We start from the raw sequence: 16,828 nt of genomic DNA on the forward strand, positions 1-16,828 counted from the left end.
AAATGTGTATGTTGATAAAGGATGATTCTCTCATTACGCTGAAACTTTTTCTTGGTAGCTGTGTTTTGCCATAGGAATTATGTCTACTTCATGTCTACTTCAGTTAGTGAGTAAAATAAAATCAGACTGTCAAAGAGGGGGGAAAAATGTTTTATTTTCTTTTTAAAAACAAACAAACAAAAAAACCCAAAACAAAACCCCAGAACTATCGCCTCATAACCAACAGGTACACTGTACCCCTCCTCCTTCCTACTTCCAAAAAAGAAAAAATAGAACAGAACAAACACACAATAGAAGAAACACTTAAAATATTGGCCCCAGTGGCAATCTCTTCCCCGGAAGCAGAATAAAACAGAACATGGGTAAGGTAAGTTACTTAGATGCATTCTTTTGTTCATCACAATAAATTTTAAACAAAACATTAAAGGAATTTAAAACAAAACAAAACAAACCTATCCCTGAGTACTTACAGGCAAACATCCCACATGTACTTTGACTTCTATGTATCAATGACATAGAAAAGCTTTTGGTGTCAAGAGCAACTTCTCTGCTTCTTATAGAAGGCTTGAAGAGCATACTCAAGGCCAGCAAAATTATTGAAGAGATTTAGAAAATGGGTATCATAAAAGAAAATATTACTTCCACTCTGAATAATGGATTACCACATGTAATTCATTTATTTTCCAAAGGATAAAAGTAGAAATAGTAACATGAAGTACTTCGTAAAAGCTTTTCAGTACTCTGGAAGATCTTTGGAACACTTTGCTTTTATTTCCTCAGGAGATACTTTTAATGATCTAGGAAACCTTCAGAAACCACCACTGAAAAGTAGTTGATGCATTTTGTTACACCAACAGCCTTGGTCATTCTGGGAAAGGAGCCACACACAGTTCCTGGTATTCCAGCCTTGGATATGAACCAGGTATTTATAATGTTCTCTGGCTGATGAGGAGCAGCTCCACTGGGCAAGTTGCATATCTGTTCTAGCATGGGTAAGACACAATACTCAACACACCGTTGACAGAGGAGGAAATGGGTTCTGCTTACTGACCACAAGTTTTTGATGCTGATGAGATATATAGCCTTTAATATGACCCTGTCAGGAGAAGAAAACACAGTGTTAGCACTGGAAGCTGGTGATACCTCAGCTGTTGCTAGACTAAATCAAAGCTATGTGTACACACTCAATCACCACCGCACTAAGCATTTGTAAGGACCCAATTTATGTAAGTGGGTCACATCAAACAGCAAGCAGAAAGTTGGTACCATATCCAGGCTTGTGTACTACTAATGCTGCTCTTGGATTGCCTGCTGCCAGGGACCCTACTGATTTGCTTACATTCCCTTGAAGAGATAAGACCTCAGGAGAAGTTTCTAATAATTTCTATTAAAATTGGGATTTTAATTAATCACTATTTTAAGTTAAAAAAATAAATTCTTCCTTTTCAGACATGTAGCACTGAAAGAAGTCTTCCAGTCACCTTATCCCCCCCTCCGCTACTCTAAGCAGATACCAAATAATCTCTTTCAGAATCAAAGAATCATAGAATGGTTTTGGTTGGAAAGGGCCTCAAAGATCACCTAGTTCCAGCCTCCTGCTGTGAGCAGGGTTTCCAACCACTAGACCAGGCTGCCCAGGACCCAATCCAACCCAGCCTTGAACACCTCTAGGGATGGGGCTGCCACAGCTTCTCTGGGCAGCCTGCTGCAGCACCCCACCACCCTCTCAGTGAAAAATTTCCCTATGACATATAATCTAAATCTCTCCTCTTCTAATTTAAAAGCATTGTCCCTTGTTCTATCACTACCAGACTGTGCACAACGTTGATTTGCCTCCACTTATTAGTTCCCTTCAAGTACTAGAAAGCTGTTATCAGATCTCTCCTGAGCCTTTTCTTATCCAGGAGAAGTAGTTCATTTTCTTGCTGGCACTACAATGCTGCTCCAAAACTTCTGATTTATTAGGAAACTACTGACTTCAAGCTTGTACCTTGTTCATAAGTACTGAAGACCCATTTAGAGTAAAAGACAAAACGAGAAACAAGGAAATGTAGTTCTTGTGATGTTGGAATGTCAACAGTCTCCTACTTCAAATGCAGAAAAACAAATCCCTTCCTGGTACTAGATGTAATTTTTGCATTTTGAAACAAATATTTATACATTATTTAGAAAAGTCAGTACTGAACTTGTAATGCATACTCAACTGCAATTTTAACTGATTCCTGCAGAAGTAGGAAGTAGAGAAATTTCCCAGGGCAAATGAAAACATTTGCACTTCAGGCACAAACAAATCAACTTTCACACACAAGAAAAGATGGGATTACTGATATATTTCTGTAACAAACTTATAATCTCTGCCTAATGCTTTTTACTCAGTCTGGAAGGACTCAAAAAGAAGCAGGAAGCACATACCATATATATAAGATTAGCTAAAATGCACTGGACTTCGTCAATGTCAACATCATCTACTTGCATGAATTTCAGAGCAAAAAGAAAGGCATCTAGAGATAACTGATGTGTTTTGAGTAGTAAATATCTGCAAGAAACAACAGAAAATCTGTTACTGAGAAACAATCACTTAGAACTCTGGTTCATAGTAAAACAGACATTCTACTACAGATTCACTTTAACAGGAATTCTGCATTCCTTGAGAGAGTTGAAGAGCATTACATCTCTATCTCAGTCCTAGGTGAAACCACATTAAGTCTGCTTTTAGAAAAATGTAGCTTTTGTTATGCTTACACTTTCTTAAAGAGATTTCTGTATGTGATGATTTTCAGCTTCTCGAGGATAAGAAAGATTCCACATCGAATGAAGAAGGTCTCATGCTTGGTCAGAGCTTCATTCAGTAGGAGAAGATTGCCTTCACTAGAAGGATGGAAGAAATGAACACATGAGAAGGTCTCATCAAGAAAAGGAAGTGTATGACTTGGTAGGAATATCCTTCCTCTGCCTTCCTCAATCATTCCAAATAAAATTCTTTAAAGCTTTTTGAACTACTACACAACGTAATAAAATAATTGCATACCTCACAGCCTTTGTTACTTCAGCAAACTGCATAAGGTCGTACTTTTTTAAGAGCTGAACAGTTGGCATATGGCCCTGAAAAATAAAAGGTTTCCAAGTTTTCCAGGATAAAGTCAAGCTCATTTAAAATGTAATCTATAAAAGCATTTTTCAGAGAAACAGACAAGTGTTTGACTACCTTCTTTTCTGGTTTGCTACAGAACAAATGTTAAATGAAAGTATTTGTAAGACATCCTCTTGCCCTGTCAAACTTCCTGCAACTCAGCTCACAATAATTATTTATCATGGTTTAGGCAGGCTCTTGATATTTCTGAGTGTTAGGAAACATCAAGATCATGTGACATGAGGCTTAGGCAAGTCCAAATTTTGTGTTGCAGTTTTATGATCTATTTGCGAGCAGAAGAACTGTGGGAATCCCAGGCATTACTAACAACACAAGAAGTGCTTCAACACTGCCACGTGTTAGCTCAGTCTCCCAGCTTATTTCTTCACTGTGCCTCCGTATGGCCATTAAAATGTCAAGAGAAAGAGAAGAAAGTTGAATGAAACGGATTTAATTCTCATCGTTCGATCAGGTAAGACAAAATTAGGCACAGTACCAAACAGAAACTTTGTTTTGTTTCTTCCCTTTGCAGAGCAGAGATCAGATTGCATACCAACTTGGTCAGAATTTAAATTTAGTTACCATTACATGGTGCCGTTGCTAATTCCTTTCCTGGCTGGAGGATTAGTCAAGAGCAGAACTCAGCTGCATGTTTACTAAAAGCTGCTAGGAATGAAAAGAAAAAAAGCACCGAACCCCCAAAAAACAAATACCCAAGCTATTTTTGTAGTTCTAAGGGCAGTGTTAACGTTTGGATTGTGATTTTAAAAAGCAACTGTAAAAACAATGACCTTTATATAGATTCTTTAGTGCCTCTTGAACTGTTCAGAAAAGCTACCATAATCTCACGCACTAAAGGGTCCACAAGTTTAAGGAAGGCTTAAGGTCTGTTAGTTTCCTTTAATCAACTCTACCACTGTCTGATCTGAAAATAACCACTAAGAAAGACAATGAACAAAATTGAAAAACAGAAGCCAATTATCATACCCACCATGTTCCCCCCTTACATGTGATTCCTGTCTTTTTTGCTTTTTGATACCACAAGGGACTGAAAAGGGAGCACAGGGAGTAAGCGAGAATGGTCAGGATTCATTTTGCTGGGATAAACGTGGAAGACGGGAACTCTCAGAACTGGATGATAAGAACATTCTCTGTGAGAAATTTGGTAAAAGGGAGTGGCAAACACTCTAGAATCTAGTCCTTGGCTCCTTAGTTACACTGAATTAATAGCTTGTACAACCCCACTCAAGGAAGACAAATGCCAGCACAGAACACAGAAAGGACAGGAACAAGAAGCAGACATAATTCCTTCAGCAACAAGATGAAGAGAACAAATGGAAACCAGCTGACATGCCTTAAACTGATAAATAATGCACAAGGTGCGATTATAAAAACAAAGACCACTTTCCTGTGGTAAACCCACCATAGCAGTCTCCAACCATTTATTTGCACATGCTCCTTCCCTTTGCCAGGTGAAAGCAGCACAGATTTGTACCAGTGAATCCAGACATACCCTGGATGCCAGTGCACAGTTGTCACCATGAAGGCACTCTGGTACATGCCAAGTTAACTTTGAGCTCTCTAGAGAAGCACTTATTTTTCTTATAGCAGTAACCTCAAGTTCCACCTTTCAGAGGGGCAGAATAAGGCAGGGGGGACAAAAAGCAGCTTTACTTCCTTCTTTCCTACTTTGCTGTAAATTACAATTCAACATTTTCTGTCCTTATTTGTACAACATCTGCATGTTCTGGTGCATACGGAGGTCAGGCACAAATAACCTCTGCATGCCAGTAAGGGAAAAGAAAGAAAATTAAGAACCATGCTGAGTTTCAGTTTGCTTATTTGCCTCCTGAAAAACAATTTGCAGGAATAACATCTACTCACCAACAACATTTTTACTGGCAGCAGGTAGATCAAAATCATTCTTTTATTTTTCTGGCTTGAACGGTGACAGTGCTCAAATGCAAATGACAGATACTCTTCAGCTGCAGACACAAATAAAAGCAATGATAGTAAATAGTCAAGAACTAAGACTGATCAAAACCATAACCCAATTCTGTGCTCAATGTCCATTTCTAGCTTGAATCTATGATATTTGAAATGATATCCAAAAAAAACCCACACCAATCAAAATACATTAAGAAACACGTAAGAATTATTGGTGAATCACACAAAAGACAAAGTATTACAAGAAAAACAAGTTCTCCTTCAGAAAAGAAAAGCTGTCAATAACCAGATGTCAGATGTAAGAGTTACAAACAGTACTGAAATGCTCAGCTCAGTTAACAATTTTCTTCTTTCTTCTTTTTTTTATTTACTACCGAAGAGTAAAATTTCACGAAGCACTGATGAAGCAGAACAGGTATTTTTTAAATGCACAAATTAGGTTCTTCTGGGGATGTAAGCTGCACGTGGTGCACACACCTGCTGAGCTGCAGAAATATGTCAGTGATATCACACAGTATTACAGTATGAAAACTTTTCCATCATTCTTCTCTTAGAAAAAAAAATGACAGGCCTGACGGTCAGAAGATGCTTCTTAGGAGTCACAAAACTGGCTAATAGTAGTTTCTCCCTTTGAAGTAATGGGCTATTTGGACAGAGACTCACATTTGTAATTAAAGGTTTATGTCTCAGCTCTAAAAGCATTTGTGAATGACAAATCTCAGAAATATGGTCTCCAAAAAATCAATGCATTGAGAATGCATTCCACAGCACAGTTTGCTGAAGATATCCTACACAGCACGGAGTAACTTCAAGAGGACAAGACAACTGCAAAGCCTCCTTTGTGAAACCTTTTACAAACCTATTCCAAACCTATGGATGCTAGTACAGGGAATAACTGTTCTAATAAGCATGCACACAATGCATTAGAGTACAGGGAACTTCACAGAAACAAGTATTTTAAAGCTGGCATATGCTAGAAATAGAAGTGTTATGTAACCTCATCTCCAATCAGACTCAGCCTGTGGATCTTTCAGCATGACTATCCTTTGCTCATCATGAATACAACTGAATCTTCTGCACACATTTGGAACTGCACACACACATGCCAGAGTTCACACCAAGCAGCAAGAGTTTAAATGTGTCCTACTGGCACACAGTACCTTGCTTAAAGTCGCTGTCAAACATGGCTTTGCGTCCAACGTAGTATCGGTATGTAACTCGCTGTGCCATGCTATATTCATCCTTCAGGTTTGAACTGTCAATTGCTCTAATTAAGGGTTTACATAGATGGAGCTTATTGATCTGTTAAATAAAATTAACCACATTGAATGCAGATATGCAACATCATGTTAAAAAGAGTGAGTTTGACTTAAGAGTATGAAATACAAAGCAGCTTACCAGACTTAAGCCCTACCTTAAAATAAATTTTGAACAGCTGATTCACGAGAAACAACATGCCCCACTTTTTGGAATCTTCAATGCCTGCTCGACTGTCATAAGAATAGAAAAACAAACAAACAAACAAACTGTTAGTACTGAACACTGTAGTAAAATAATTACTTCCTTTTTTTTGTGTAGTAAATTCCATCCCTAGATAAATATTTCATGGATGGTTTTTAGGATAGAAATCTGAAAATAAAAGCCAACTCCTTGCCTTAAAACATGACAGCACTCTCTAAATGGAATGTCTCAAATCTTAAATTTTAAATAGCGCTGCTGCTTTTCTTCTCATTGCAATGAGAGATATCATGCAGAGTATTACTCACTTGCAGCAGGGTCCTCACTATAGTCTGCATACACCAGCATACCAGTTGCTGGTAATATTCAAGGTGAAAGAAAGATTGATGGGGAATAAAAGCATTTTATCCACTTGGGAAGCCTTAAAATCACCAAGACAGTAAACCAAAGAGTCACCCATCCCCAGTCTAACCAGACTGAAGTAAACTTCATAGCTAAAAAGTGTACAGAAGGGTTAATAATATTCCCTGACAGGGTCAGTCCCACCCAACATCACCTTTTAGGAAGGTTAAACCTTCAAGGTTTAACCTCCAGCTGCAGTTGATAGTCAAGGCAGACTATACATGAGAGGAAATAAGCCTCAGAAGTGTTTGTTCTTATCCAGATACAGTCTTATTAAGCAGAGAAAACTTTTATATAAGCTCTTAATAACATAATCATGCAAGTTTTACAGAGCATCTTCCACTTACGTGTCACTGGCACAGACTCGAAAACAGCTCATCAGCAGTTCTGCTGCTTTTTCTAGCATGTCGCCAACTTTGCTTTTCCCCTTCTTTACCAGCTGTTGATCTGCCTATAATTACATAGCAAGAAACAGCACAAAATTCTATGTTCTAATACACTGGGTTTGTAAACAATTTAGTTCCCTAATACCACATTTTAACAATACATTTGACATGCCTACTATTGCCTAAATCATGAGAGTAGTCATGCTGACAGGACTGAAAACAAAACAGAACAAAACACTTGGAGAAGTTCCTGAACACCCTGTACCAAACTTAATGCACAGCAGGGCCAGTCAGAACATTGAAAATAGCACTGGCCTTCAGCAACACTAAGATTAATGCAGCTCTCAGAAGCCTAAATTCAGGATCCGTTATAGCTGAGTTAGAGGATTAACACTCCCAGTCAAGTTTCCAAAGAACAAGACCTGAGCTAAAATAATGTCTTTGAACAAACAAAAGTTAATTCCTCAGTTACGGAAACTGAGTTTTAGAATTCATAATTCAGCTTCTCTCAACAGCTCCAAGGACTAGATTTTAGTTCTAAAACATACCCAACATTTTCTGCTAGAAGTACACACTGCTATAGCCCCACATTTTCAAAAGAAAGGAACACGTACACTACAGAGCAAGTGAAAATTACTTTATATAAAGTGGGAAAGAACCATGCACTAGTTAATGCAGAAATAAAACAACAAAGAAGAGGGGGAAAAAACCCAGTAAGTAGGTATTTGCTATGTTCCTCCCAAAAAGTTTTACTCCAATGTGTGCTTTCTCACTAGCTGCAATGTAAGGACAAGAAATAGGAATGTAACTGCTGCTGTAAAAGTCTTCTCTGTACCCACATCTTTTGAACACATGGGCATCAGAAGACAGCATTCTAACACTTCTAGTATAACTGACCCTATCTTCTTCCTTTCTTGTGCATCTCAAACCAACAAACTTGCCTTGTTCAGATTGAGAATTGAGACTTGCTATAGACCAGACACACAAACACACGCAAAGCCTTCTCTGCGCAAGTATGGAAAGCATGAAGTTTTGTGGCTTCCTAGGCACAAGAAGCATCAAATGGACAACCACTGGAAATACTGCATATTGACAAACTCTCTTGTAGCTTGAACTCCTAATTTCATTGCTTCAGGTCAAGTGACCAGAAGCAAAGTCATCTGCCCATCCCAGCTGCTCAATCTTGGGTCAAGAATTTCTCCACAGATGCTAGCTACTCCAATTCACTAACCTGAGGAAAAATAATATAAGCTTGGTTTTTTTTGGCTTTGGGGCTGTTTTTCTTTTGCTTGACAGGAGCTGTAGACTCAGCAAGGGCTCCAATGAGCATCAAAAGCAACATACACAGATGGAAGAGGGAAACAAGGCAGAAACTTCACATGTTCAGATACGGTGTGTAGTTAGACAAGCTTAGTTGTCTTGTGTATCCCTATCCCTTCAAAGACTCAGCTTGCAAGAATAACACATGGAAATAAGAAGCTGTGCCATCATACTCTTCTATGACCGTACTTAATTGCTTTATAGGTTTAAACTGTGAGTTGCATGCAGGTGCCCAGAAACTCTGTCATTCAAGTGGTAGAGTGAGCAAACTAATTCTACGATAGGACAGGACAAATTTAGTGCACTAACAAAATCTTAACAAATTGAACACTAATGAGCAAAATTAGGCTTTGTAATCAAGTCTCAAACATTTCCAACATAGAAAATCCCAACAGGTTAAAGTACTAAGGTTGTTTTACTTACGTTATTAGCAAAAATTCGAAGATCAAGGGCTACAGCATACATAATAGGTAAAGCCCTGGAAAAGTTAGACAAAGTGTAAGTGCTATGTACAAATCATGCAATAAGACACTTTTTTCTTCCTAGCTGGTCATAAAACTGTAAAAATATATAGGAACTTTTACTTAAAAGATGAATCTCTTTAAAAGGAGAAGCCTTCAAGAACTCAGTGTCTTTGAAGTCCTACACCAAAGCAATTAATTCAGACAACTTTTTAAATTCAGCTTTAAAGGCTTTAAAAAAATAAAGCAACAGAAAGGCTATCTCACCTTCAACAAATCCTTAATATATTTGTTTACAGACATTGTATATAATTAAACATAGATGTACATATAGTTTTCACAGTTTTGGATCTAAAAACTCAAACGGGCAGCAAAAACTATTAGGTGGCATTTAAGTATTGCTGGAGATAAAAATTTATAGCAAACTGAAATTATGGCTACAATATTATATACTGATGAAAGATGGGAGTCTAGTTTTTAAGTTAGACTATGATATACTCACCAATTTTCTTCTTTATGTGCCTGAAATGCTCGCAGGAAAGATGTATTGCGTTTAGGAGAATTTAAAATGCTATGAAACATAGCACAGACTTTAAAAAACAGAGATGTTATGTGGTACAACGTGTTACATGAAAGAGCAGAAACCAACAAAGCAGGAAGGAAACAAGGAGAGAAGATACAAAGACCCAGAAGGGAAGAACAAAAGCACAGCCACACACTTTTGGTACTGTGGCAGCAATGAGAAACACTGTTTCTCTTAGAGAAACTTAGAGATGAACCTTCAGCTTTCTTTAGAATTATCTTTCCCTTCATCCAAGTAGAAACTGGGATGTATATTAATGATTCAGGTACGCCTGCTCTCTGTGAGAAATTACTTTTTGGTTTTGAGGCAGGAGACTGGTTCCTTCTTAGTCCTACAGAAAGCCAAAAAGAGCATACCTAGATTTCCTTAAGAATCTAAATAGCTGAAGTGTAATTGGAACTAGACCTCAGCACATTAGATTTGAAAAGGGATGAAGACAAGAAAACCTAGTCAACCTGAAAGCAATACACAACATATATGGAAAAGGATATTGGACAATAACAGTTTGGCATTTGTATGCCTCTATAAAGTCATGGTTTCCAACGGCGTAAGTACATCTGTCAAAGAAAAGGTGCATTAGTGCAGCCAAAAATATCACACATGTAAGACACATATTTCTTCTTTTGCCTTTTAACAGGTACAGACTTTATAGTTCAAGGAGATGCAGTAAATACCAAATAGGAAGCACTGAAACCAAAGCTCTGTCAATTGCCGTATACAGATGTCTTACAGGTACACAAAAAAATACTTTATGTGGAGAAAAAAGAGAAGGCCTTTATTTCCTATAGTCCTAGTGCTACTTATAAGAGTAACTAAGCAGTTTTCCAGATATAACCATTTCAAAATAGCTAAGTAAACTTAGGGATATGCTTCCTTGTCCCTGCTGGACATCTTCTAACTGACTTGCCTATTCCTAAGTCCATTTTTACCTTAAGTGGGCTGCAAACATTTCATCATATGGTGGTTCCAAAACTTGTTGACACTTTTCCTCTGGAGATGGAAGCTAAGAATAGAATAAATCAATTGAAGAAAAATCCACTACACCAAAAATATCAGACAGGTATTTTATCATGGCAGTCTTATGCATACATGCCTTTGCTATCTATCAGAATAGATAGATAATATTAATATGTCAAACTTAGTGTAAGAAAATGTTATGAATTCTGTGTACACAGTCAGATCATAGCTAGCCTTACATAAAAGCACCTGCAATGCATACAGCACAAACACCTGACCATTACTAGCCAAAGTTTTGCTCTCCATATTCACTCGCATTGTGCCACATTACTAATATAAACCTGGCCATTGGGGACCTTCAGGACTATTCAGAAAACATGGAACCCATAAAGCCACCCAAGAAAAAACTGCAAATATATAATATTCTTATAAAAAGAAAGGGGAATCAAATCCAGAAGAGGACCCTGCATATTCCTGAAGCTTATCCTCAGAAGACAGGAATGCACATGCAGAGCTAGGAAAAATGAATGCTGAACAAACCATCAAAGAAGGATTCTTCCAGAGTAAAAAGTTCTTACCTGAAGCCTTGGGTTTGCAACATGTGGATGTTTAAATGATACCAATTCTGCACAAAACTGTCCATCTCTGCTGTCAATAGCTTCTTGCACCTACCCCACAAAACAGGCACATTATACAATTAAATCCAGGTACAGTCATAGAACATATTTACAGCATTCATCCATGTCAGAATCTTTTCAAGTTTGAGTCTGAAAGGTTTAAAACTAAATGAATCAGCATTGTATTTTCAATACATCTGTTTTTCAAAAATGGAGAGGATGAAAAGAATGCTATTGCAGTTTCTCCTTGTTTGTAGGATACAAGCAAACCAGAGGACCTCAAAACAGCTTATATGGATTTATTACCATAAAACAGCTGTGAAAGATTCCTGGAAGCATTTTAAAATCCCAGTTGCCCAGCTGGATGTAACGGGCAGCAAATATAAGATGTGAAGGTACAAGCAGTCTCTGAGTACGACTGAGTATGACTGTGATGCTACGGATGGAATTAGAAAGTTATGAATCACGACTTGTAAATGTGTTTCATTTGAACTTAATATTTAACATGAAAAAGTTAAGTGGAAGTGGAAGCGCTTAAGCAGGTGTTGGGTTTTGGTTTAGTTTTTCCTGGTTTAAATGACTTCACTGATTATTACTGAAGTGAGCAGGGTGATAGCAATGATGGAAATGGGATGGTTCAGAAAGAAGCAACAAGAGCATCACGCTAAAAGCTCGGTGTTGAAGGTTCAGCGTTGCTGATATCCATGTGACCCTTCTCCTGTCTCTCCATCCTATCTGCCATAAACCATGGGCATCCAACCTTTTGTCTTGCCTGGGCCACACTGACTGAAAAGAAATCATCTTGGGCCTCATATGTATAGGTCGCAAAAGCCTCCTAATTAATTCCAAGGAAATGACAACAGATACACTGAGATCATATAGCAGTGTTTGATAGAGCAAATTCTCAGCTACAAAACACTATTTTTCAACACAGTCACCACAATTAGTCATGCATTTTTGCCAGTGATGAACAAGACCCCCTCATTTGCTCTTGTAAAAATCAGCAACAGTGGACCCACTGTTGCTGTTGCCACTACTGAAATGCACCACCCACTGCCTCACTGTGCTCACATCCACTGTTTGGTCTCCATAAACATTCAGTAAGTGTCGAAGAATCCCAATGGGTGCCATTTTTTTCCACACAGAGGAATTCAGTGACACATCTTTGCTTCATAGGCACTTCCATATCAGACACCAGTGTCATCTGTTGCCATCTGTCACATGGCAACAACACGTAACAGAATATCAGTGGGAAGATTCAGCCTCTACTGCCATACCACCATCTGCCTTTGATGTTGTGGTTCAACATCATAACACAGGAGACATTACTTCTGGAGCATTAATTATATAATACAGTTAATGTACATAAAGTAACAAAACATTTTAATTTTTAATACCTTTTATTCAAACATATTAAAGGAGACCAGCAAAACCATAAAACTAGTGGGACACAAAGGACATATCTACCTCTGCTAAGAGAGGACTTATAAAAGTCCAGTAGAGCCATGATCAGATTTCTGAGTTGAATATATGATTGCACCTCTATACAGTCCACTTGAAAACCTGCAGATAAAGCATTTACCTTGACTGAATATAGTCACAAACATACCAAAATATTAATAATTTTTTTCAGTGTTGAAAACCATTCTCAAATTTATTTTTCTCAAAACTTTATCACCACAAAAAGCATGGCTGTATGTTTTTTTGCTCTTCACAGTACTGTGTTTAGCCAGCATCTCAAAATCCAAAAGCTTTTTTGCCATAACTTGAGTTAGCACTGCATGCACCCTCTCTGTGCCCTGGTTTGAGATCAGATGGGGTTAACAGCGCATGGGGCCAGGCTGCTCACTGGGCCAGTGCTGCTGCCACAATCCGACTTACTGTACACTATACATTCTACCAGCAAGGATCACACTTGACAGAAATTCTTTGAATGCACGGTTTCACACAGCAGCCATACTTACCACGTTTCACGTTCAAAATTGATTGCTTTTTTTTTTTTTAATCTCCTGCAATGAAAAATAAATCCGCATATTCGAACTGTTCATAGATACATAAATAAAATCTTACTTACTTGTTGCAAATACTGATTTATGGTGATGTGTGCCATTGGGATAGAAGGGGCAAGAGTCCTAAATAAATCGCCTTCTGCAAAAGAACCGGAATCTTAGAGAAAGGAAGGCGCTGGCACCCCAGTGACACCTCCTCCTCCTCGCGCTCAGGTAGGACGGGACGTGGATGTCCCCGTTCTCGCCGCGCTTCTACTCGAACCTCTTCCACAACCCCCAAACCCGACACAGACCAACCTCTCAGCCATGGCGCGGCGCAGAGCGGCACTTCCGGTAGTCACGGAGATACTTCCGGCAGTCCCCGAGGTACTTCCGGCGCTAGCACAGGCCAGAGCATCCCACGTGACACAGCAGCGACGCCGCCGCCTCTCGTCTTCCCCGCCCCCAGTGCCGCTTGGGAGGCGTGGCCTTTCGCGGCAGCCAATGGCAAATAGCAGTAGGCGGGGCCAGACCGCGCGTTAGGCATAAACCACGTGCATCGGGCGTATGCACCTCAGTGGGTGGGGTGGCGGGAGGGGTTTGCGCTGTTCGTTGCGCGGCTCGGTACCACCTGTGCGCCTCGGGGCTGATTGTTGTGTTCTCTGAGCCGCAGTGCTCGCGTTGCGAGGAGATGACAGCCGCGCTCCTTAGCAATCTGTTGTCCAGAAAGCTGAATAAATAAGTTCGCCACGCCGTTGTTTGTAAGAGGCTCGCACCGAGGCTCTGCCTGAGCTTCTCCGCTCCGCAGCTGTCCGCCCCGGGAGCCATCTTGTGAACGGGGCCGCCAGGGAGCCGGTGGGAAGCTCTCGGAGAGGGCTGAGCTGCTGTCCGTAGGCAGGGCCGGAGCGGGGGGGAGGGAGGGAAGGAGGGCGGGCGGTGGAGGAGGAGGAGGAGGAGGAGGAGAGCGGAGGCGGGGACCGGGCGGCCCAGCCCAGCGCAGCGCCTTGCCCCGGCCGGACACGGCGCCCGGGGCGGAGATGGCGGACGAAGCCCAGAAGAAGCCGCACTTGTCGGCCCTGGTGGGGCACACTAACGGGCTCACCAAGCCCGCCTCGCTGGCCGCCGCCACGCGCGGTGGGGGCGGCGGGAGCGGCGCGGCCGCCGCCTCTAAGAAACTCATCATCAAGAACTTCAGAGGTGGGTGCGGGGCCGAGCGGCGGCAGGTGCCGGGCCCGGCCTCTCCGCACCTTTGTTTACCGCGGGGGCCGCTCCGCCTTATCCGCGACGCGGGGAGCCCGCCGCCGCTCCTGTAACCGCATCCCGGGGCCTCGCGTGGGGCCGCGGGGTTGGGGTGGTCCCGCTGCAGGAAGGAGGAGGCCCCGGGCCTGGCCGCGTTCAGGCGCTGCCCTGTCGCGTGGGGTCGCGACCCGCCCCGCGGCTGTGCCGGCGAGCGCCCCTGGGCCGAGCGGAGGAAGATGGCTGCGGGGAGCCGTGCCCCTCGGGCCGCCCTCAGCCGCCTCCGTGTTCCCCCGCAGAAAGGCCCAAGCTGCCCGATAACTACACGCAGGACACCTGGCGCAAACTTCACGAGGCGGTGGCAGCCATTCAGAGCAGTACTTCTATTAAATACAACCTCGAGGAGCTCTACCAGGTAAGACCCACGAGGTGTTGTTTTTGCTGTAACGAGGAGGACGGAGTGCTTTGAGACTCGCAGGGCTTCGGATCAAGCAGGATGTATTTTGATTTGTTAAAGGTCGGTTACGCCTCCGGAACACTCTGTCAGTGCTTTGTTTCTAGACAGCTCACAGTGTTATGCCTCAGCTTCACAGCTCCGCTGCTCCGTGAGGTCTGGGCCCATGAAAAAGCAATTTGTGTCAGGAGGTGCTGAGAGCTGCACCTGGGCATCCAGCCACCCCAATGTTCTGCCCGCTCCAGATCCTGAAAATAATGGGGTCTTGCTCTCTCTGGGCTTTGCACATCCATGTTTTACAATGGCTTTTTTGGTATGTGCTTTGGCATTTGTGAGTAGCCAGCATTAAAAGTATGTGTTATAATACTCAGACTTCAGTGCCAGTACTCTTTGGAGAAGGAAGGAAAGAATCACACTGCTTGTGTTGTTACAAAACGTTACTGATGCAGTAAGTTGTGCCGTGCAGCTGAAATTAACTGTGAGCATTCTGTGGGTGTTTCTCTGTAGATGTGGATCTCATTGCCACATCAATATTGAAGATGTTAATATCCCACTCCAAATTTTCTAAATATTCAACAGCGGTAGTTTTGATGACATCCGTAAAATAGAGATTGTGAGGAAGGAGAAAGGCAGCAGTCTGTATTGAGTCTATGCAGGGAACAATCAGGGTGAGTCTGAGAGCTGACCTGACTTCTCTATGTCATTAGTTGGAGTGTAATGTGTGGCATCAAAATGGCTCATTGTGTGAAGGCATATTGTCCTAATATAATTTACTGTCTTCAAGCTGGACTGATAAATACATCTGCTAATACTTACAGGTTTGCAGAATCTGAATTACATAATACATTTGATGGTTTTAAACTGAGTGTTTGAGAAATCCTGCATTTTCATGCCCAGCTAGAAAAAACACAGATGCTTTGAATGTTACCTAACTTGTTTTCAGAGGCTCAGATATGAGATTATAGTAATATGGGTATGAAATTGCCAGGGCACGGACTTGAGCTTTGGCAGTAGAGGAGGAGGGAGATCTCAGATAAGCTGTGAAGAGAGAACTGTACTTTTTGCTTGTTCTGTTTGCCTGTTTGTAAAAATGTGTGTGTTACAAGGACAGCCCAGTAGTCTGGAAGTCATTGATGTAAATCAGCAAGATTCCTGTATGGTGGGTGGTGGCTGTGAACATGCCCGTGCATACGTACTTATTCCTTCTGCCAAAGGAATAAGAGGAAGTTCGCATCTTTTAGCAGCCTGACCTGTATGTACAGATTGCTGTAACTCTCGGTTGGTGAGCATGGAGCTATCCATGGGGAAAATGTCTGCGTGTGCACTGCTTCTCACTGGCAGGGCTCCTTTTTGTGCATCTTTATCTGGCATCGTGAGAGGAGGAGAGAGAGCCTGCTGGGGCTCAGTGTGGCAGGCAGCGGTACCCCAGCCTGCCTTTGAACTTTTTGATTGATTTATTTAATTTGGCACAGTGGTGGAGTTAAAAACAAGGAATGATCGCAAGGCCTGGTGGGAAACCCAAAGCATAGTCTTTCCCAAGCAGCAGTTGCAGCATGGGTTAAAGCACAAAGGTGCTTGGCAGAGGCAGTGAGCAATGGGAGGGTGGCAGCCAATTTTTGCTACTAAAATAGAAGTGATGTCTGGGATTGGTGGTAGATTGCCTGGATCTGGGTGGAAGTGGCTGATATTTGATGGGATACAGAAAGTGGGGCAGTGTGAAGAACTGCCAAGTGAGGAGTGTGTGATAAAAATAATGGAAAAAGAAAATTCCCTTTGCAGCAAGATCCTAAATGAGTTGAAATGGGGCAGCAGCTGCCCTTCTTGAGGGCACAGAATAGAACATTGTTGCAGTAAAAGGAAAAAAAAAAAGGGTTGAATCTTGACTAGAC

The 16,828-nt window shown here is 41.4% G+C and overlaps 2 protein-coding genes and 1 long non-coding RNA gene across 3 annotated transcripts in view; 2 read left to right on the top strand and 1 right to left on the bottom strand.

Moving 5' to 3' along the window:
* Positions 1-134: 134 nt before the first annotated feature.
* On the bottom strand, positions 135-13,653 carry PCID2 (PCI domain containing 2). The gene is made up of 15 exons (XM_042866768.1): positions 13,568-13,653; positions 13,336-13,409; positions 11,223-11,312; positions 10,617-10,690; positions 10,179-10,244; positions 9,607-9,648; positions 9,067-9,121; positions 7,285-7,388; positions 6,492-6,567; positions 6,238-6,379; positions 5,015-5,115; positions 3,029-3,102; positions 2,743-2,868; positions 2,413-2,536; positions 135-1,096 (listed from the first exon to the last, which is right to left on the bottom strand). Exons 2-15 carry the CDS (start codon positions 13,369-13,371, stop codon positions 1,007-1,009), a joined length of 1,200 nt encoding a protein of 399 aa, XP_042722702.1. The 5' UTR covers positions 13,372-13,409; positions 13,568-13,653; the 3' UTR covers positions 135-1,006.
* LOC122177396 lies at positions 1,769-5,273 on the top strand. The gene is made up of 3 exons (XR_006178075.1): positions 1,769-2,932; positions 3,405-3,602; positions 4,176-5,273. It is a non-coding gene; the product is annotated as an uncharacterized LOC122177396 (long non-coding RNA).
* A 608-nt stretch (positions 13,654-14,261) lies between the features above and the next one.
* Positions 14,262-16,828, top strand: part of CUL4A (cullin 4A) — a 35,981-nt gene continuing 33,414 nt past the window's right edge. The window contains exons 1-2 of the mRNA XM_042867271.1: positions 14,262-14,446; positions 14,785-14,900. Of these exons, the coding sequence (XP_042723205.1) occupies positions 14,287-14,446; positions 14,785-14,900 (276 nt within the window). The 5' untranslated portion in view covers positions 14,262-14,286. The remainder of the gene's footprint in view (positions 14,447-14,784; positions 14,901-16,828) is intronic.

Source organism: Lagopus leucura, unplaced genomic scaffold, assembly GCF_019238085.1.
Source record: "Lagopus leucura isolate 7727_CA_CO unplaced genomic scaffold, USGS_WTPT01 Super-Scaffold_100001, whole genome shotgun sequence".
Taxonomy (NCBI): domain Eukaryota; kingdom Metazoa; phylum Chordata; class Aves; order Galliformes; family Phasianidae; genus Lagopus; species Lagopus leucura.